This window comes from Aulonocara sp. 'chitande type north' Nkhata Bay, linkage group LG5 (assembly GCF_057382095.1).
Source record: "Aulonocara sp. 'chitande type north' Nkhata Bay isolate Kocher_YH1m ecotype deep benthic linkage group LG5, A_spYH_male_GT1.1, whole genome shotgun sequence".
Lineage (NCBI taxonomy): Eukaryota > Metazoa > Chordata > Actinopteri > Cichliformes > Cichlidae > Aulonocara > Aulonocara sp. 'chitande type north' Nkhata Bay.
The window spans coordinates 47768009-47790672 of record NC_141348.1 but is presented as its reverse complement, the minus strand read 5'-3'; the positions used below and the strand labels follow the sequence as shown (position 1 = coordinate 47790672).

The 22664-nt window shown below is 39.3% G+C and overlaps 2 protein-coding genes across 2 annotated transcripts; both read left to right on the top strand.

Annotated features, from left to right (window-relative positions):
* Positions 1 to 2681: 2681 nt before the first annotated feature.
* LOC147331577 (uncharacterized) lies at positions 2682 to 11098 on the top strand. The gene is made up of 9 exons (XM_086294113.1): positions 2682 to 2691; positions 4180 to 4251; positions 6952 to 7143; positions 7313 to 7633; positions 7718 to 8032; positions 8884 to 8910; positions 9110 to 9187; positions 9483 to 9538; positions 9967 to 11098. The coding sequence occupies exons 1-9, from the start codon at positions 2682 to 2684 to the stop codon at positions 10276 to 10278; spliced, it is 1383 nt and encodes a 460-aa protein (XP_086150239.1). The 3' UTR covers positions 10279 to 11098.
* A 3134-nt stretch (positions 11099 to 14232) lies between these two features.
* Positions 14233 to 15330, top strand: LOC147331576 (lachesin-like). Its single transcript, XM_086294387.1, has 2 exons — positions 14233 to 14527; positions 14960 to 15330. The coding sequence occupies exons 1-2, from the start codon at positions 14248 to 14250 to the stop codon at positions 15328 to 15330; spliced, it is 651 nt and encodes a 216-aa protein (XP_086150513.1). The 5' UTR covers positions 14233 to 14247.
* Positions 15331 to 22664: the final 7334 nt, after the last annotated feature.

Here is a 22664-nt window from a genome sequence, read left to right as displayed (position 1 = left end):
AATTTTTCTGACTGTAATTATTAGGAATAATAGGATTTTCAGCTAAAGCGATATTCACAATAAACAATAAAAAGTCATACTGTCACAAACTGAAAGCAGGGACTCAAGCGTAGAGCAGGTTGACGTATCAGAACACGATTTATTTACACACCAGTGCAATACTATATACAGTGACGGGGGAAAGTCCAGGATTCCAGGGGATTAGGGGAAGGCTCTCTCTCTCTCTCTCTCACGCTCGCTCACGTCCTTACATCCGACTCACACACGTCCGTACCGCGGGGAGGTCACAGGTCCGGGAAGATAAACTGGAATAGGGAAGGGAGAAATCACTCACAAATCACGAAGGTAGGGCGTAAAGGTATAAGACCAAAAGAAAGACTAACGTCAGTAGCTCAATCATCCAGCGATGAGAGGATCTGTGACCCAGCCTCAAATAATTCAATTCAATTCAATTCAATTTTATTTATATAGCGCCAAATCACAACAAAAGTCGCCTCAAGGCGCTTCATAGATACAGAGAAAAACCCAACAATCATATGACCCCCTATGAGCAAGCACTTTGGCGACAGTGGGAAGGAAAAACTCCCTTTTAACAGGAAGAAACCTCCGGCAGAACCAGGCTCAGGGAGGGGCGGCCATCTGCTGCGACCGGTTGGGGTGAGAGAAGGAAGACAGGATAAAGACATGCTGTGGAAGAGAGACAGAGGTTAATAACAGATATGATTCAATGCAGAGAGGTCTGTTAATACATAGTGAGTGAGAAAGGTGACTGGAAAGGAAAAACTCAATGCATCATGGGAATCCCCCGGCAGCCTACATCTATTGCAGCATAACAAAGGGAGGATTCAGGGTCACCTGGTCCAGCCCTAACTATATGCTTTAGAAAAAAGGAAAGTTTTAAGCCTAATCTTAAAAGTAGAGATAGTGTCTGTCTCCCGAATCCAAACTGGAAGCTGGTTCCACAGAAGAGGGGCCTGAAAACTGAAGGCTCTCCCTCCCATTCTACTTTTAAATACTCTAGGAACAACAAGTAGGCCTGCAGAGCGAGAGCGGAGCGCTCTAATAGGGTGATATGGTACTACAAGGTCATTAAGATAAGATGGGGCCTGATTATTTAAGACCTTGTATGTGAGGAGCAGGATTTTGAATTCAATTCTGGATTTAACAGGAAGCCAATGAAGGGAAGCCAAAACAGGAGAAATATGCTCTCTCTTTCTAGTCCCTGTCAGGACTCTTGCTGCAGCATTTTGGATCAGCTGAAGGCTTTTCAGTGAGTTTTTTGGACATCCTGATAATAATGAATTACAGTCGTCCAGCCTGGAAGTAATAAATGTATGAACTAGTTTTTCAGCGTCACTCTGAGACAGGATATTTCTAATTTTAGAGATGTTGCGCAAATGGAAGAAAGCAGTCTTACATATTTGTTTAATATGTGCGTTGAAGGACATGTCCTGGTCAAAAATGACTCCAAGGTTCCTCACCGCGTTACTGGAGGCCAAGGTAATGCCATCCAGAGTAAGAATCTGGTTAGATACCATATTTCTAAGATTTTCAGGGCCGAGTACAATAACCTCAGTTTTATCTGAATTAAGAAGCAGAAAGTTAGCGGCCATCCAGGTCTTTATGTCTTTAAGACATTCCTGCAGTTTAACTAATTGGTGTGTGTTATCTGGCTTCATGGACAGATAGAGCTGGGTGTCATCTGCATAGCAGATCGGTAATCAGCTGATCGCCATCAGCTGATCGCCAACAGCTGTGTGAGCCAAGGGTGGGAGCCAGCTGTGAGCTCCGCCCAGGCAGAGAGGTAGGGGAGAGAGAGAAAAAGCAAAAACACAAGTGTAGCCTTGTGAGGCCGGCTGGGCAGGCACAGGGACCATGACACATACCATTCCCCTGGTTCTTTCTCTAACGTCTTTATTGTTCTACTAAATCTCAACTTTAGCAATTTCTTGTAAATGTTTTATAAAACTATTCGTTGGTGCTTAGAAAGTAGTCAGCCTAGACCCAGTGCGAAATCTGGGTTGTAATACAGTGCTACAACCCTGCTACAGTTAGCTCTGGGATCACAGCCAGGTCCAGCTGCTGAAGACAATCATCAGCTTCCAGTCAGCAAAACTGTTGGGTCTGCGCTTCAGCAGGCCTGCTAGTTCAGACTTATTCCTGTGAACAAAGCAGGACAGAACACTTTAACCGTTTCTTAACTTGCTAGCAAGTTAAGAAACTTGCGACCCCCCTGCAGCCTTTTATTCTGTGACACAGTTTACACAAACAGCTACTGTAAAAAAACCCTATGGTGCATCATAAAACTAAGGCACTGTGTGTGTGTGTGTGTGTGCGTGCGCGCGCGTGTGTGTGTGCATGCATGCTGACTGGAAGCTGATGATTGTGTGTGTGTGTGTGTGTGTGTGTGTGTGTGTGTGTGCGTGCGTGCGCGCGTGTGTGTGTGTGCATGCATGCTGACTGGAAGCTGATGATTGTGTGTGTGTGTGTGTGTGTGTGTGTGTGTGTGTGTGTGTGTGTGTGTGTGTGTGTGTGCGTGACTCCCTGGTGATCATCTCCCCTCACCCCTGTATGTGGCTTAGCTTCCTCCAAAGGTTTACCCTATACAAACACAGGTGAGGAGATAAAGAGCAGGAAGTAAATCATCCTCACTAAATAAGGACACGAGAACCTTACGTGAAATGTCTGCAGGTAAAAACTATAGCTAACTGTCTCCCCCACCATTCAGCAGGCGGGGAGGGGAACAGAAACAGAATGTCTTTGATCACACAATTAAAGTAACACAATGACAAGATTTAACAATTTCAACCTAACAAAAACCTTTTTTACGCAAAACTACAAAATTAATTATGACAGGTTTTATTAAAGAGTTAAAGAAACCAGAATTTCAAGTTAACGTCCTGTTACTTGATGAGATTATGAACCAAAATTAGATTGTTATGATCTTAAAGATACATTCTTTAATAAAACATGCATTATAATATATCAGAAGGAATTTTTAGCATTTTGAAATACATACATACATACATACATAGTTGTCACATGTCTATCTGCTGGTCTTGCAGTGACCCGTGGACAGTATTTATTTTGGGCTTTCAGTCAGTGTGTTCAAATGTTCAACACAAACCACGGGACAGCAGAAATAAAAATGTCTGTAAGGCTTTTTTCTCTTCACAAGTTGAACTTCTTCAGTCTTTTAATCGTGTTGTTTAACAGAGGTGACAAAATAGACACTCTTCACTAAAGTAGAAGTACAAACACTTATCTTAAAAATACTCTGGTAAAAACTGAAGTCCTGAACCAGCTTCTTTATTCAAGTAACTGTGAAAAATTACACACCCTAAAAGTGCCCAACATATTTTGAGTTTCGTGTTTTCAGAACTGTGTACATACATGGTGTATGTGTATACATTATAAACATATCTAATATAATTATATCTATTAAAATTATATTGTATGTCTTCTATTTCTTTTCATTGGGGTCTCGTGTCATGTGTAAAAACATGATTTACTGTTTATCCATCCATTCGCTTCCGCTATCCCAGCTGTCATAGGGCGAGAGGTACAAAAAGTGTGTAACTGTGCAAAAAGGTGTGCCATTAAATGATCATCTGTTTTGCAAACAAGATTGCAAGAGATACACAAACTGTATTAAATCAGGCCTAACGAGACAGGGGAAGCAAAAACCAGACACATTAACATCAGACATCACTTCAAAGTAAAACAGGAAACATAACACAGAGATGCGGACTTGACTCGGGGATACAGCAACTATCACAGACAGAAAAGCAGAACACTAAAACTCTAACAAAACCCACATAGAGAACCTAAACTAAGAATAATCCTATGACCCATAAGACAAAGCTAGAATATAATGAAATAACCAAATCAAAGAACCAAAAACACAAAACACTGGGTGGACGACCCAGGCACCCTAACAAGCTGTCCATCTTTCTCAAACTTACACATACCAATAACTTCCTCTTTACTAAAAATGAGAAGATGGCAGTGTGTGATGTTGAAAGGGGGCATTAAAAACAATTTAAAAATGGGAAGTACAAACAGGAAGGAGCAGCAAGAAAATGTAGGTTCCATAAACCATGAAGTTAAGAATAGACACTGGAGAGCAACTCAGCAGCCAACAAGCGAATGGGAACTAACTGCATTTGAATACTTAAGTCATAAAGATTTTAAAGAACAAAACAAACATAATGAAGTTACTTCTACTGCTCATCCTCTCACTAATGACAGGTAAAGAGATTACTAACCCTGATATTATATAATAATGAGTGCTGTACTGTATATTACATTATATGTTCTTATTATGGTGTTAAATCATACACAGTAGGACGTTTGAGTTTGAGCTTTTTATTTTCTGCTTATGTACTGTCTTCATAACTTATAATAATTTACTTTGAAACAGGCCATCTTTTGGCAAAAATAGAGTTAAATATGATTTGCAGACCTCATTTAATCCTCTAGTAAAACTAATGACATTATCACTCAGTAAAATACTTGTAATAAAAATGTTGACATTTACTTCTGATGATGACACACATGACAATGTGGGAGACAGAGGATTACAGAAGCAAATAGTCTGAGTTCATTTTTAGCTGTTTTACAGCTTTTTTTAACCTCATTTAGAAGAATTAGAAGACTAACACTTAATTTCACATCTGTGTTATTTTTGTGAAATTTCTCTTTGCCAAGATTTTAATTGTAGTGTGTAATGTCCTATGAAATGGGCACTCATTATATACACTAAAACACAGTGTCTTCAAACTAGAAGCGTTTAAGTTTCTATTTTATTTAAAGTGTAAAGTTTTTTGTGTGTGTGTGTTTACGTCAGAGGTTTTGTGTCCAGGTTTAGGAAACGCCCCTGAGCAGATGTAAGAGGAAACCACAGATTTGGAAAGGCAGAGAGTGAATAAAAACAATTTTAATGAACAATGTGCTTTAACAACAACAGAACTCCAAGACAATAGAACAGGAACATGAGCTCAGTGGCATCAAACAGGAACAGAAGAACACAACCAGTAAAGGCAAAATGACACACAAAAGCAAAAGGCAAAGTAAAACGGGAAGTGACAAGAAAAAGGAAAACTATAATGAGCTCATGATGTAACAAGCCAATTGTGACAGATTACAATTTTAAAAAAGAAAGAAAAAAAAAAGGTCTCTATGCCCTCCTGTAGGCCCCCCACCCACAGGAAGCACTGTGGGCGTAGGGTGGGTTGTGTGTTGTGGCAGCCGAGGGCAGAGGCCCTGACGGACCGATCCCTGGCAACCGAGGCTGGCGGTGTGGATATGAAACATCAGCTCTCTGGTGGGGTAGGATCCTGGGTCAGTATGTGAGGTTGAGAGGTACCAGCCAGATATAATCAGGCTCACCTCTACACACGGTTTGAGCTCTGGAACCAGTGTCCTTGTTGAGAGGCAGCAGGCTGGGGTGCGTAGCCTGGTGTCCCCTCGGCTTCCTTGCCTGTATGTCGGGGCTTTTGAATGAGAGGGTTTGTTCTCTGTGCGTCCAGGTCAGGGAACGGGTCCAGCCTGTCATCTGTGCAGAACAATAGATCAGAGACAATGCATTCGATTTTGTCGCTCAAAGTATTCTGTGGGACATGGTCCACTATTATGGGGTATCTGGTCGGTTGTTGCAAGCTATTTGGTTCTTATACAACTGCTGCAAGAGCCTGGTTTGCATTGCCAGCAATAATTTGGACTATTTCCTGGTGGGTTTTGAACGCTGCTCTTTGTCATTGATTGTATTCTTAATTCTTGTAGACAGAATTTCTAGGCATAGCCAGATGGTGGAAGGTTGTTCAGTGACTTGTGCAGTCACAGGGTCTTGTTCAGAGGGAAGCGGGAGGTCGATAGATGGATTGGTACTGTGGCTGCAGAGATGAGGCCGCTGTACTGCAGCTTCCATTGTGCAGAAAAGAGTGCTGTGAGAGCAGTGTTGGGGAGTAACAGAATACACGTACGAGCCCAGTTGTAAGTAAGCTGTTAAGACTTAGAAGTACACTGTGTTTGTGGTTGTGGTTTGGGAACACGGTGTTGTATTCTGGTCTCGTGCATGACAGACTACAGAATACCCCAACGGGGCAGTTAGGTTTATTAACAAGTCATGTGACTCAGATTGACTCTCTGTCATGTACAACAACAACAACAACAACAACAACATACAGCCTAACGTTCCGGCCCAACACTCACTTACTTGTGTCACACTGTCACACGTGTACACATGGAGCCCGACTTATTAGACAGAGGTCTCTTTACTACGGTTCGGAGCTGTAAATTCCGACACCACTTCACATTTAAAGTGAATCTGACCTGCCAGCAAACAAGCTGCTCTCAGCTGGAAGTAAGTTCTTTTTAAAAAACTAGCGTTAGCCTAATGCAACTAACTTGTTTTAGTTGTGGTAGTTACCTGGGTTATGTGCCACTAAAGTATCTTTGATGTACTATTGCTGTCTGATTTATTACTATTAATGAATGTTGCATTAACAACCTGCTAGCTGCAAATAATCATGTGCAGTTATGAAAGCAGACAAAAAGAAAACATCACTGATACAGGAATAGTTTTCTACGAGATCGCTGCAAAAGTGCAGCCTTACCTAATGTCCACCTACTGTTACTCATTTTAAATAAAGATTTAAAAATCTAGTTGGTGTTGGTATGGCAAATAATCTTCAGTAATAGTAATAAATCACACAGCAATAGTACATTCATGTAGTTGTAAAAAGCATGATCATATATTAGTAATCCAAAGTATTCAGAATACGTTACTCTCATTGAGTAACAGAATACGTTGCAAAATACATTTTGAGGCATGTATTCTTTAATCTGTAGTGGAATACATTTTAAAAGTAACCTTCCCTAAATACCATCTTCGGACCCCCCTCTGGGATTTTATTTCAGTGACCTTTATCATGTGAATGTTTGCTTTAGGTTGTGAGCTGCTGTCAGAAGAGAAGATTTGCACAAAAGGATGGGTTGAATTCACCTGCAACCAAAACACAACTAGAAAATGTCAAATGACTAAGGCTTCAACAACTGAGCAAAACACTCTCAGAGTGATCATTAAGCAACATCAGACGAAGAATTCATCAGCTGACAGCGAGGAATTAGAATTTAAAATTGGTAAGAAGGAATAATTTCTTATTCACATTCATATATGCTGTGGCTGATTTTAATTCACATTGGTCAACACATTCATAGTTTGGATTACTGTATCTAAATAAATGGATCATGTGAGCCTTTCCTTTCCAGAGAAAAAGACATTTGTGAGTAATACTTTTTTTTTTCCCAGCAAAACAATGCCCAAAAGCATTTCATCAAATTGCATACAGAACAGCTAAAACCACCATCAGATGTGATTATCCAGAAGACAAATACAAGTCGTGGATCAAGTTTTTCTGCAAAGGGGAAGGTTTCACCTGCGAGGACAATTTATCAACAAAATCTTATCCAAAGTCAAACAGGACATTCACTCCCTCAAACATCAGCCATAGCTTCAATATGTCCATCAGTAATGTGTCCTCTCAGGATGATGGTATTTACTGGTGCGGCGTAAGATCACCTGAGGGGATTCATCATGCTGCACTCACAAAAATAAAACTAAGTATTAAAAGTAAATAACTTATCTTTTCCACTTTAAAGGTTTACGTTTTATATTTAGGAACTACTAACGTATGTTTGCCTCTGTTTTCCACAGATATTAAGAGCTTCACAAGATCACCAGCTGTTGGAGAGAACTTCACGTACTGGTGTAAATATAACCAGACTCTCTCAAATTGTACAAAATTTATCTGTAAGGGAGAAGATCCATCTATATGTACACCTTTAGTAAGCACCAGAGATCCCAATAGGAACAAGAGGTTTTGGATGAATGACAATAAAAAAAAGAAAAATATCACCATGACAGTGAGAGAAGTGACAGTGGACGACAGTGGGACATACTGGTGTGGAGCAGAAAGCACCAATGAACACCAAAGTAACAGGTTCTTCAACAGATTGTCCCTGACTGTAGGTGAGCCGTGCTATTTTATTATCTGACCCTGGGTCATAATGCACAGCATATTAAAGCAGGCTCATTTTGCACATATATTTTACTTTTAATTCATTATTTATAATGTTTTATTTTTTGCAGTTTTAATAAAATCATTTTAAAAATAAAAATATTAAAAAATAAAGACTTTTAATCGTAACTGTTAGCAAGAAAATGACTTTAAAAGAATTTAAAAGAAACGAACCTGCCAAAAAGGTTTGACACAGAACGAGCTTTAAGAAAAGAGGATGTGCTTATACTCGGCACTAAAAATGTGTGTTTTCTGATTATGAGGTATTACTACATTAGGTTAATAAATGGTAAATGGACGGGTTCTTGTATTGCACTTTTCTACTCTGAGCACTCAAAGCGCTTTATACAACTTGTTCATTCAACAAATCAAATCCATTCACACAAGCACTTTTCTAGGTTTTCAGTGCAACCTAACTTACATTCTATTACACATTCACACTCTGATGGATGCATCGGAGAGCAACCAGCGGTTAGTATCTTGCACAAGGATATTTGGCATGCAGACTGGAGCAGACTGGGATCGAACCCCATCGAACACAAGACTTTTACTGGCTAACTTCACTTCACTTTGCTAACATTACATTTTGTAATGCCACTTTAAAAAGTGGAGAGGAAAACGAGATGGTAACCTCTAAGCTGGTGTCTAAAAATTATAAATATTCTTTTTTTCCAAATTGATGATATTATTTTATCCTTTAATTAAACTCTGTTAATCTAATGCCTCAAAGTAGAGTCTGAATGCACATTTGTTTCCTTCGGTTTCCACCAATCATTTACGTCTGCTGTTTTTTCAACTACAGGACCCACTGCATCTGCTGAGAGTCATGGTGAGAGAGTACATGTGGTATCCTAAAACTTCTGCAGCTTATGAGAACTGGGAAAGTTTGTGGCTGTTCACATAACAATTTTTATTTTTTAAATTTCTTAAAAACTGCTCCTTTCACATTTTCCAACAAAGACAGTTTGGGATGTCAATGCTGGGATGATGAATAATGTTGGAAAATTGTTGTTTGGTTTACGCTGCAGGCATTTCTGACGTTGGAATAGTTGTAATCATAATAACTGGGTTGGTGTTTCTGGTCGTTTTCATCCTTGTCTACAGACGTAAGAACTTTCACTAAATCCTTTGTACATCATCAGTCACACAAACATGTTTGCTGCTTTTCTCCAAAAAAAGAAAAAACACATCCCTGTACTTTTGTACAAATTATATCTAACAATCTGCAGTATACATGATGCATGACATTAGCTGACGTAGATTTTTTAAAGTTATGAAAGATATCATCTTTGCTGAGTTCTCATCATATCAGACATTTAAAAAACAATCAAATTAGAAAAAATGTAAATCTTTAACAGATAATTTTGCTTATTTCTTGATTTTCTGCTTCGTTTTTGCCAGGAATCTCCTTTTCAAAATGCAGAGGAGCTAATGCAGCATTGCAACATGCCAAAGAGGTTAGTGTGGAATTTTAGTTTGTTTATTTATTTATTTTCATGTATAACTGGTGACAATCCAGGAAACATAGTTGAAATGTCTCCCCAGTTAAAACCTCCTGGACTGAACTGCAGACACACAGATGTTGGCTCATAAAAGCTTTTCAGGCAGACGTCTGTTATAAAGGATGAAATATATTTCACATTACGGCAATAATGAAAGAAAATATACATTCCTTTAAAATATATTTTACTGGCAACTAATGATTACAACTAATCAGCACATTGCAACATAACCTGCCGCAATGTTTTTTTAATCATTTTGAAAATGATTGTAGGGTGTATTTATCATAAAACATGACAGCAATAAATCATACAGATGAATAAACATCCAAAAGTTTTATGTGATTTTATATGAAGTTTTTAAACTATATTTTTTTATTTTGTAGTTGAAGGACTGTACGTATGAGGAGATACAGGAGCGCCCCCAGCAACCAGACCAGCCAGAAAATGCACTGACCTCGATTTATGTCACTGCTAGCGTCCCCACAGATGTAGCTGCCTCACCACTTTACGATTGCATCAACTTTGAAAGCTGCTCTTACAAAGCGGGTGGTGAGGCGCTGAAACGCAGCTCCTCTGCCTGTGAATATTCTACTTTGACATTAAGCAAATGTCCAACCAACCCGACAATCACTCAACCATCCAGACCTGCAGAGGAGACTCTCTGCTCAGTAATCAATGAGCCTGAGCCAAAATGAAATGTGCTTTTTAAAGCGTGTTATATTCTGTGGAGCTGGGCAGGTGTAGGTGTGTGGTGCTGCTCTTTCTTCCACTCTCTCTCTCTTTTCTCTCCAGGGCCCACATGCCGCTCTTTTCCCCAGTCGGCACCTGGACCCACTCGGCCATTAACCCCGACATTATAAAATCCAGGTGTTGTTTTCTAGTGTATGAAACCGAGGTTGAGCAAAAGAAGAGCCCGGTAATGTATTTTGGAGTTGTGTTTGTGGGAGCAGTGTTGAAATCTAGTGATGGGCAAATTAAGCTTGTTTTGAAAAAGTGTTTGTTACCCAGTTTTTCAACACGGTGCTATTTGGCGGCATCTGGTGGCCAAGAATATGAAGAGCAGCTTGGAAAAGGAAAAATAAACTGCTAATGATGCTCACACTCAGCTCGCGCAATCGGACTACTGTTGTGGTCCTCTTAATATGTCTTTGGGGAGTTTTTTCTCTTTCTTTTTTTTGTGCGTGCATATTTCTTATGTATGTTTTTGGTTTGGCTTTTGACTTAAGATAACACAACGTTATTATATTTGCTTTTTTATTTAGTAATAGCAGAATGTCCTGCTTTCCTGGTGAATTGTGTCATGTTTTTCTTTTTGTTTTGATATTGATATAACAGCACTGCTGTCTCTTTGTGTCGATAAGAATAAAGTTTATAATTTAAAAGTTTCTGTATTATTTTGCTTGTTTCTTTCTCTCCCAGCTCTACTTTTGTTGCTCCCCACACCCTCCTCGGGCCTCCGTCTTGGGGACATAACAAAGAGTTTAGATGAAATCTGCAAATGATGTCATAATTGGTGGAAAGTATTTCCCAGAAGGATGACTGGCTCAGTGATTTTATTTAGCACAATGACTGGTTCATAAAATGTGAGCTGGTCACACAGACTGTAAATAACACATTGTGTGGAAGAAAGAAAGGGTCATAGATTCCTTTATCAATTCATCTATCAGTAATCGATCAGGGAATTTAAAAAAAAGAAACTAATAACCAGAACTTATCTAAACTAAGAACAAATCAGTCTGTGTGTGCTGTCGACTCAACCACTCAATTAACTTTTACCAGGCCATTCTTTGACATCTTACTGTCAGTGACAAGTTAACAGGTCCGTGTATCACAGTGATGTAGTTAGCATCACTTCCTGCTTTCAAGATAAGTGTTTTTCTGCATGTCTGTGGTCATGCAGCAGTTTATTTGTGCCACTTCTTGATCCCACAGGTTTTTAGTTGGAAGTTAACTCATCGTTATTTTTGCTGCATTGCCAACACCAACCTCTCTCAGGGTTAGAACAGTTCCTGTTCCTGGCTCTGCTTCTGCAGAAATGATGCAGGCTCATTTGAGCTTACAGGGTTTACAGATTACATCAATTTACAGATGAAACTGGGCCTTAAACATCTGGTTTACAGGATGAAAACGACAGATTTTGTGACGTGAAACTAAAGATTTGATTAAATTGGCTTGGTTAGTGATTCACATTTACATTACTACTATAAATATTCTAAAACGATTTTAGAGTTCAGCAAACTACCTGACGTTGTGAATGAATGTGGTGGGAAACATGTCGCTTTCCCATCATTCGACATGTTGTCTTCGAGGTGTTTTCAGTCGAGGTTTAAGAGACTAAAATATTTTCTTTCATCTCCAGTTCAGACAGTGTTCAAATTTTCTGGAATCAGTGTCATTCGACATCATGTGGTCACATACAAATAAACGTTGCTTTGCTTTTGTGAAATATTCTTCATAGCCTAACCTTGACGTGATGGTGCAGTAAAAACTAAAAGTATGAAGCTATTTCTCAGAGGTGGGACCAAGTCATTGTTTTGCAAGTCTCAAGTAAGTCTCAAGTCTTTATCCTCAAGTCTCAAGTCAAGTCTCAAGTAATGTCAGGCAAGTCAGAGTCGAGTCTCAAGTCACTGGTGTAAAAGTCCGAGTCAAGTCACAAGTCTGAAACTTTGAATTTCAAGTCCTTTTGAGTCTTTAAAAAAAAAAAACAACGAAAAAATAATGTTGCAGTTATATGCTAAATGTAAATATTAGACCATGTAATTTTAAAATCTGTGTTTTTCTCAACACATGACAAAATAGTGAACTTAGAAAATATACACAAATTGTGAAATTGCACCTCTTTAAAATGCAGCTCAATTAAACCTAGCTCCAAGAATAATTTTCACCGACAGTTCTGAGATAAGCTGCATGTTATTCTTGGATGCGGTTGTAGGACCGGCTTTAAAACCGCATGACAAAAATATCATACACATTAAAAAAAAACTGTATCACCAACGTAGCCTGGACAACATTTGCTAGTTAGATGAAGTCAGCTATCTCATCTTAGCATATTTATATGCATATTTATAATCATACGGTTCTTGGAGTGAGTGCATACACTCATGAAGTTTAGTAACTTCAGGTCACTGCAACAAGCCCAGGTACAGTTTACCGACGGATGGGTGCAGGACCTTGAAATGCACCGTGTAGAACGAAAGACCATCGTAGTATCATAAGTTTACCAGTCTCACAAATCGTCTTCATAAATACACATTCATTAACCGTTTATTAATAGGACCTTTGAGCTCAACGGTAATTAATTAGTAGTGGAAATAATTTCTGGTAGCATCACAGAAATGTAGCAGTGACAATAATACTGTATGCTGTAATCGTACTGGGCAATTAGTGATACAAAAAACCTGTTTTATCCTGTGAATAAAAGTATATGTTTTTGTCAATGTACCATAATAACAGAAGCGAAACGCAATATTGTGTCAGGACAATTCACTATTTATGCACAATAAATAAAGGAGCATAGCGCGACAATTTCTGTTCAGCGCCAGACTTACTTGTAACCTATATCACCAATTATGTTAAGAAAAATGACGTATTAACTACTAAAAAACACTGACCTTCGTGTAAATGCTTGGAGCAGACTAACCTGTGAGCTGGAGTGTTCTGGGACGTTATATTTGATCTTTGAATGGCTGCAATCCAGGCCATCCATCGCGTCTTTGTTACTTCGGAAACATGGCTCGAACAATTTCTCTTCAACGACGTAATCCGATAACAACCGATCTCTTTACCCGTCGGCTTCCCGTGGCTGTCATGCGACCGGCTATTGCAGTTAATAATACAACGGCTTCTTGACATTTTTGTGTTTCTTTTTATCGCTGTGATTTCAATTGAAAGCCTGCGTGCGCTAGTACCTCTTGCCACGAGTTCCCAGAATCCTTTGCAGTTCTACCCGTGAATGACGTCCCATTTTCAATCTCTATATAATATGCGTGTTAAATTTTATATTTGGGGTAAAATATCAAGTCTTTTCAAGTAAACCGGTTCAAGTCCAATTCAAGTCCCAAGTCATTGGTGTAAAAGTCCAAGTCAAGTCACAAGTCTTAGAACATTTTTTCAAGTCAAGTCTAAAGTCATAAAATTAATGACTCGAGTCTGACTCGAGTCCAAGTCATGTGACTCGAGTCCACACCTCTGCTATTTCTGTCGTGCTGTCTGATCATTTCCTTTGTCCCACGCAACACTTACCTCATCTTTACTGCCAATGATAAGATCGTAACCTATGACAAAATAACATTAAACAGAAAAGTTAGTGTGAGGAAACTTTAGGTATTATGTGACAGAAATTTAAGCGACCAACAGAAGAGCCAGCGTGACAAAAGGAAGCTAACTGCAGATCTGAAACCAACATAATGAACTTACTGCTACTACTCATCCTCTCACTGACGACAGGTAAAAACATTACTAACACATACTTACAGATATCTCACACTAAGCAACACTACATATACATATGTGACACAGATGTCTGATTATCTATAGTGTTAACTGTATGAGAAGGGGTCCTACCTACTAAACACAGAAAATTCAATAACAGGACATAACAGGATACTAACATTTCTCTTTGATCTGCAGGTTGTGCTGCCTATGGTGATGATGAAGATGTTTTGATGGCATGCAAACAAGGATGGGTTCAATTCATCTGCAAATATCCTGAAGCAAATAAAAAATATGACCACATCAATGTAGTTTTTCCCAATAGAACAAGCTTACGAAGCTCTCTGAAGGATGTTTGGGACAATAAAGGCAGATTTTCTCTGTACCATGATACAAAACATAAAACTCTCACGGTGGGCATCAGAGATCTTAAACAAGCAGACTTTGGGATATACAGATGTGAATTTGATCAAGGCTCAAACAGATCTCCTGTCAAAAAGGAATTGAAATCTGGTAAGAAATGTGATTATTATTGTTGTTGTTGATGTTATTAGTACAACACAAGAAATTAATAACTAAAATCAGATTTCCTCACCTGTATTTTGGTATTATATAGTTTGTTTCTATCACACAACATAAATCATAGTTTGGAAATGTAAAGATTTATTACAGATTACAGGTTAAACGCATGTTTACATTACTTTGTTTGTTTTTTAATCTCAGAAGTTACTTTACATCTCAGACTTTTGAAAGGAAATTTCACAGTTTGCTCGTGTCTTCATCTGTTTCACACCTTTGTCAGCACACGAGGAAGTTAAAAATGTTAAAGTAGTGTGTGACAAACGCTCTGGTGACAAAGTACAAGTTACATGTTGTGATATAATGAATGACATTCAAATACTTTATCGTCCTGCTTTGGGGGGTTTTGTCTTTATTTTTATACAGAAAACTGCCAGCAGCCATTTACTCAAACTGTGACCAGAGCAGCTAACATCAAGTGTGATTATCCAGATGATGATTTCAAGTCCAGGGTCCAGTTTTTCTGCAGAGGGGAGAATTTCACCTGTAACGATATTTTGTCAACAAAAGGTCAGAGGTTAAACGGGAAATTCAGACTCACAAACACCAACAGAGGCTTCAACGTGTCCATCAGTGGTGTTTCCTCACAGGACGCTGGTGTCTACTGGTGTGGAGTGGGATCAAAGGATGGAAGCTACAGAGTTTCAGTCAGACAAATAAAACTGGAGGTTGAAGGTGCTGTAGGTTTATTATTAATCATGTATCATATATTTAAGTCCATATATCAAACCAATTAAAAAGTCCAGGAAACATTTTTTCAGGATCTAAGAGTCAAAACATTCTGGTGTGTTTCTGTGAAGGACCAGTGTTACTTTTGCTACCTGATGCATGTTTGATGTATGTCTTAATCTTTTGTTGGACAAATACAGTTAAATATAATTCTCACTGTTTGTTTATAGAGCCATCAAGAGCATCACCAACTTTCACACAGTCAGCTGTTGTTCCTCACGAGAGCTCTGGTAAGAATCTGTGTTTGTCCACAAAGGGAGTGATGACTTTGAAGTCTCTAACATGGTCATGCGGGCCCTGTGTGAGAGCACTTTGGGGAGACATATGTCCAGCAGAGTAAGTCTGTAGTCAGAGAAACCCACACTGGGCACGTGGTCATGAAATGTAGCAGCCTATACCACAGGCTGACATTTTAGTCCTCCAGTCAGATACTGCTGCTGCAAAGTGGTCTGCTATATTTATTTAAGGGTTTAGGCATGCCTAGATTTAGGAGAGCATATGCCCACACTCTAGGTGTAGACTGCCCTACTCGGGCCCAGATATGGCCCAAATTACACACAAGTGCTGGGACCCACAGTGCAGGTCACACATGTGTCTCTTGGTGCATTACCACCAGTGAATGGTATGGAGCGAGGACCACAATGCTGCTCTAAGGGTTTCACCAAATTCAACTGGTGTATTTATCTAAATTATATCTATGATAGGTCAGTGTTACTTTTGCTACCTGATGTATATTTGATGTATGTCTTAATCTTTTGTTGGACAAATACATTTAATTATAATTCTCACTTTTTTTTACAGAGCCATCAACAGCATCACCAACTTTCACACAGTCAGCTGTTGTTCCTCACGTGAGCTCTGGTAAGAATCTGTGTTTGTCCACAAAGGGTGTGACCACTTTGAAGCCTCTAAGCCAGCAGACATGGTCCTGTGGGTCTGATGTAAGAGTATGTCCAGCAGAGGTAGTCTGTAGTCAGAGAAGCCCACACTGGACTATGTCACAATGAAATGCAGCAGCGTATACCATTGGCTGCACATTTTAGTCCTTCAATTAAATATCGTTGCTGAAAAGTTCAAGGTGGTCTGGTACATTTATTTAAAATGGCCATAATCTCTCCTTTGTTTAGGCATCCCTGCATTTAGGAAGGCATATACCCACACTCTAGATGTAGACTGCTCCACTTAGGCCCAGATATGCCCCAAATCACACACAAGTACTGGGACTGGGCACATGTGTGACCACAGTGCAGGTCACACATGAGCCTCATGGTACCTTACCACCAGTGAATGGCATGGAGCGTGAGCTGAATTTAGATTAATTACAGCTCGATTCCTAAAAATGTTGTTTTGATTGAGCATCAAAGGGCTGTACAGCGGTTCCTCGTTTATCGCGGGAGTTCTAAAAATAACCCAGGACAGGTTAAATCCAGAAAGTAGCCAACTTCATTTTTTACAATTAATATAGATGTTTTAAGGCTGTAAAACCCCTCACGACACACTTTATACACTTTTCTATGACAGGCGTGAACATTTTCACACTTTTCTGTCTTGTTTAAACTCTCAAAGTTCAAACCTTAGTAGAAAAATAAGTCCAGTATTATAGAACGAAACCAAAGATCAAACCCTGTGTTCAGGTCCAGAACATGGGAACAGAGCAGCTGCCAGAGAATTCAGCATTAATGAATCAATGGTACAGATGTAGAGGAAGCAAGAAGAATGAGTTGAGTAAAGTTTGACTTATCTGACTGTTTTGTTTCGCTTAATGTGCCCTATAATCCGGTGCGCCTAATGGTCTGAAAAATACGGTAATTTCTACTTTCCTTTAGCACGTCCAGAAGTCAGACTTTTTGTCTGATAGTTATCATCTTCCTCTGCTTTCAGCAGACAAAACGGTGCGAAAAGTTTCATCGACATTGTTGTGTTTGTTGGGGAGAAAACTTACAAACATACAGCACTGTACTTCAGAGTCACACTGCTAGCGATGGAAGAATTATGTAAATTTGACAAGCTGAACGCATTTTGTACTGAACAGGAGACACAGCACGGAGGAGATGCAGAACACAACGTGTTGTAAAAAAACAACAACAACAACAACCCATGCAAAATTGCACAAGAAAATCCGCAAAACAGCGAGGCCTCAAAAAGTGAACCGCTTTATAGTGAAGGACCACTGTATTGCCCAAAAATATGTTTAACAAAGTGAATATGAACTTAGTTGAACTCTAAACTGAGCTGATTCAATCTCACATAGAAAACTGAGTTTTAAGTTCCAGAACATTACAATTACAATGACTTTAATGTCTGTGTTGTTAATTAACACTTGGGAATCTACCAGGGATCAGTCCATTGTTTAGTCCACCTCAGCAGGTTAGCACAGAAAGAACTGGTGCAGATGCAAAAAGAGGTCATGCAAAGTCCACACAGAAAGATGGTCCAGTCCTGCTGTGAGACAACAGTGCCAGCTACTGCATCGAGTTTTTGAATTTTAAACATTATAAAGTGTCGCCTGAAATTAGAGCAAATGCAATAAGACAGTTGATTTATGAGATTAGCTAGACTCAGTAAGACTGTTTTGGTGATTGGTTGCGGAAAAGATGTTGACATTTTTATTTTATTTTGTTTCAACATGTGAACATATTATAAAAGTAAATGCTGAGTTTGAATCAGTAACTCTCTAAAGACAATTAAAAACTATATTTAGTCCCGTTAAGAATCTTAAAGTGATTTCAGACTCATCTTCACATAGTTTGAAACATGATGCCAGCTGGAACAGACATTTTTCCATCGGTGTCTAAAGTTTACACCCTTTTGTTTATTTTGCAGGTGTCTTCGAGCTGCTCATTACTGTAATGAAGTGTATAACTGTGCTGGTGCTTCTGGGAGTTTCAATCCTTATCTTCAAACGTGAGAATGTTCATTAATCTCTGTCAAATTGTAATTGTGTGACAGCAATAATGTGTGTGATGGTTATTATGTGTTGTTGAGCTAGAAATTCAGTAGTAAAAGTTTTAGGTAAAAATGTTTTACCTTATTTGCAGTTTTAAGTCCAATTTGTCTGAATAGCATTTATTATTAGGATTATGAATCAACTATTTCAACAACATTTTTCGTTCTCTTGTTGAAGGACTGTGTGTCCAAGGAGATACAGGAGCGCCTCCAGCAGCCAGAAGATGCAGCAAACTCAATTTGTGTCACTCCCAGCATTCCCACAGGTGTTGCTGCCTCACCACATTATGCTAGCATCAACTTTCAAAGCTGCTCTGGTAGTGAGCACTGAAACCCGGCTCCTCTGCCTGTAAATATATATTACAATCTTAAATTAAGCAAATTTCCAACCAACCAACTGTCTCTCAACCATCCAGACCAACAGAGCAGAAACACCACTCAGCAGTCAATGAGCCTGAGCAATAATAGACATAAGGACAGCTCTGCCACTTAGTCATTTTTGAGGTTATTTAATGTAAACAAATGTTGTACTCATTAATATCCATAGATTAACATGTAATTACAAACAAATCTGGGCAGTTTATAATGTGCCAGCTGGTTAACTGCTGCTGAATATAAGCAAAGATGATGGCAAAGCGATACTCGCCATGGAAGGATTTCTTGCTCCTGATAACGCTCCAGTGCTCTGCAGAAAAACCCCGCTCAAAAGCCTTACACACCTTGGCTAACTCATTAACTCCAACATCCCTGCTCTCCTCCCTCTGGTGTTCATTGACCTGTCGCTCATTCAGTTGCTTGGTGATCAGTCTTAACTTAAATCCGACCTCGCATTTTAAAGAGCTGTACAAATTATTCGGACTAGTGTGTACCACCTCCAGGAGCACCGAAATTAGGCTTTAAAGTCCACGATTTATAAGTTCATCCACCAGGATTAATGTAATTGGGCCTCCACTGAATCTTTCTTACTTTGAATTGTTGTTTGGCAGGAGACTGTGTGTTGGACCTACTTAAGGAAAACTTAGAGTAAGACCCAAGCTCAAGGAAAAGTTGCTTGGCCTGAATACTTTGCCCGAGGCCAGGAATTTCAGCAGCTTATGTTCAACCTGCAGAACTGTGCAGGTGGACAGAGGGAGGGACAGTATCTGGAGTGGGCAGTTAAATGGTAATGATAAATGGTCTGGTTCTTATATAGCACCTACTCTTTCTGAATACTCAAAGCGTTTTCTGTCTAACATTCATATACAATCATCATCTAAGTGTACGTTTGTGTCACAGAGGCCGAGATTTGCTACAAAAAATATTTTATAATAATGCATGTTTTAAATGGTCATGAAAGCCATTGTTCATATTTACATTTCATGTTGTGTTTTCCTTTTTCTTTGCTTCTGTGTATTGTGCTGGGTTTAATGTCACATCCTACTTTCTTATGTAGCCTAAATGTGAAGTTGCTTTAAAAAGAAAAAACAGGAATACATCATGTAGTTCACGTGCCTGTGTATTGTCACCACTGCTGTTGCCATGTTCCACAGTAATTAGAAAAACTCGTAGCTTCCTGCCGTTACCACTGATCAGCATTTAAGATCTGTGCAGGGCAGCTGAAACCCATTCAGTAATTATGCTGTCACCAGAGTTACTGAACTTCATTTTGGGGGGTGGTAATATTGGATGATGAATTAAGATGGAAATGTCATATTGAACATGTTAGAAAAAAGATGGTTAAAAATATTTATATTTCGAGTAATGTCAGAGATACTAGATTATAAGGCAATGCGTATTTTATATTTCTCACTAATTTCCCCCAATCTCAATTATTGTGTTGAAGTGTGGGGGAATACATATATAAGTAATATAAAACCTTTATACTTGTTTCAGAAGAAAGCGGTACGAATGGTTCATAATGTTAAATACAGAGATCATACAAATGAACTGTTTATAAAATTGAAATTGCTGAAATTAGAAGATTTGGTGAAATTACAGACATTATTAATTATGTTCAAGGCAAATAATAATACATTACCTCTTAAGTTACAAAGTTTGTTTGTATTGTGTTTAGGAAGTGGGGACAGTGAAGGAAGTTTTATTTTAAGCATTAGTCTACCAGGAACACAAATCACAGCAGCAGTCACCTCAAGGCACTTTATATTGCACAGTAGATACAATATTGTATTGTACAATAGTCCTTCTATTATTGTACAATTATAGATACAGAGAAAAACCCAACAATCATGTGACCCCCTATGAGCAAGCACTTTGGCGACAGTGGGAAGGAAAAACTCCCTTTTAACTCATTCACTGCCAGCCATTTTCAAATCAGGCAACTCCCCACTGCCAGGCTTTTTGAGCATTTTTACTCATTTTTGAAGAGCCACAGAAAACTGTGTGTTATGATCATATAAACGCTGAACCTACCAAAATGAAGAACAGACTCTCTTCTTTCATCCAAAAAAAAGCTTGTTTCTACCATTTTCCATTCTTTAGTAATCAGCTGTAGAAGAGAGGTGGGTTCCACCAAAAATGCCTGTTTTGACCAAAAAAAGGGAGAAAACGAGCTTTTTGTGAAAAATACATTTCAAGCAGAAAAGTGCCTTTGACACTAATATTTCTTGCTTTGTGACACCTCTAACATATAAAATAGTTTTTCACTTCTATAAAACAGAAATAACACTGAGAAAGGTTATGTTTTATCAAAACAATTTATTTACAAATATATGAAAAAATAAAATTCACTGACAAGCTGCCCGAGGTTGTATTCTGGCCCCTCCCATTGAAAAACTTAATTGACGTCTATAGACGTCAATGGCAGTCAACATAAGTTTTTCAATTGACGTCTATAGACGTCAATGGCAGTGAATGAGTTAACAGGAAGAAACCTCCAGCAGAACCAGGCTCAGGGAGGGGCGGGGCCATCTGCTATGACCAGTTGGGGTGAGAGAAGGAAAACAGGATAAAGACATGCTGTGGAAGAGAAACAGAGATTAATAACTCTTGGTGGAGCTGTCACTTGGTGTTTGCTCGCTCTGCAGTAGAGTATCACTTCCTGTTCCTGCTCAAACACAGTGGTGTTTCTGAGTAGCTTATTTGCTTAGCAATTTAATTAACAACTTTTAAATACATTCTTTTTCATAGTATAATCTTCACGTGCTTCATCCGAAGCACACTTTCTGTGTACTCACTACCTAATTTATAGCCAAAGTATTCACTCACTTTCTCTGTACTGTTTCGCTAGCTTAGCCTAGCTCGTAGCCAACTCGTTAGCACCATGGCTACTTCACCTGTCCTTTCTGCACTTTCCTGCTCATTGTGTCAGATGTTTAGTTACTCCTCGGCCTCCTTTAGCAATAATGATGTCTGTAACAAATGTAGCATATTTGCAGCTCTGGAGGCCAGGATTACTGAATTGGAGACTCGGCTTCGCACTCTTCATTCACCCGTAGCTAGCCAGGCCCCTGTAGCTGGTGCAGCCGAAGATAGCATAGGCCCCGCTAGCTGTTCCCCGGCAGACGCCAAGCAGCTGGGGAAAGAGGGTGGGTGACGGTGAGGAGGAAGCATAGTCCTAAACAGAAGCCCCAGGTACACCACCAACCCGTTCATGTGTCTAACCGTTTTTCCCCACTCGGCGACACACCCACCGGGGGTCAAACTCTGGTAATTGGCGATTCTGTTCTCAGACATGTGAAGCTAGAGACACCGGCAACCATAGTCAATTGTCTTCCAGGGGCCAGAGCAGGCAACATTGAAGGAAATTTAAAACTGCTGGCTAAGGGTAAACGTAAATTCAGTAAAATCATAATTCACGTCGGCAGTAATGACACCCGGTTACGCCAATCGGAGGTCACTAAAATCAATATTGAATCGGTGTGCAACTTTGCCAAAACAATGTTGGACTCTGTAGTTTTCTCTGGTCCCCTCCCCAATCAGACCAGGAGTGACATGTTAGACGGATATTCTTCTTAAATTGCTGGCTGTCTGAGTGGTGTCCCAGAAACGATGTGGGCTTCATAGATAATTGGCAAACCTTCTGGAGGGAACCTGGTCTTGTTAGGAGAGACCGCATCCATCCCACTTTGGATGGAGCAGCTCTCATTTCTAGAAAAATGGACAAATTTATTAAGCCCCCCAAAATATGACTATCCAGAGTTGGGACCAGGAAGCAGAGTTGCAGTCTTACACGCCTCTCTGCAGCATCTCTCCTCCTGCTACCCCCCCAAAAACCCATCTCCATAGATACTGTGTCAGCTTCCAAAAAGACAAAAAACAAACTAAAAACCAGCAACAAACAACTTAAACATAAACAATTACAAAGAAAGAACAATACAGTATCCACATCTGAACCAAAGAATAAAAAAACAGTTAAATGTGGATTATTAAATATTAGGTCTCTCTCCTCCAAGTCTCT

Excerpts from the sequence above, each read along its gene's own strand:
- LOC147331576 (XM_086294387.1), top strand. The coding sequence starts at position 14,248 with ATGGCATGCAAACAAGGATGGGTTCAATTCATCTGCAAATATCCTGAA. Across the intron at positions 14,528-14,959 it reads CAAAAAGGAATTGAAATCTG|AAAACTGCCAGCAGCCATTT; the intron begins GTAAGAAATGTG and ends ATTTTTATACAG.
- LOC147331577 (XM_086294113.1), top strand. Across the intron at positions 8,033-8,883 it reads CAGATTGTCCCTGACTGTAG|GACCCACTGCATCTGCTGAG; the intron begins GTGAGCCGTGCT and ends TTTCAACTACAG. Across the intron at positions 9,539-9,966 it reads CATTGCAACATGCCAAAGAG|TTGAAGGACTGTACGTATGA; the intron begins GTTAGTGTGGAA and ends TTTATTTTGTAG.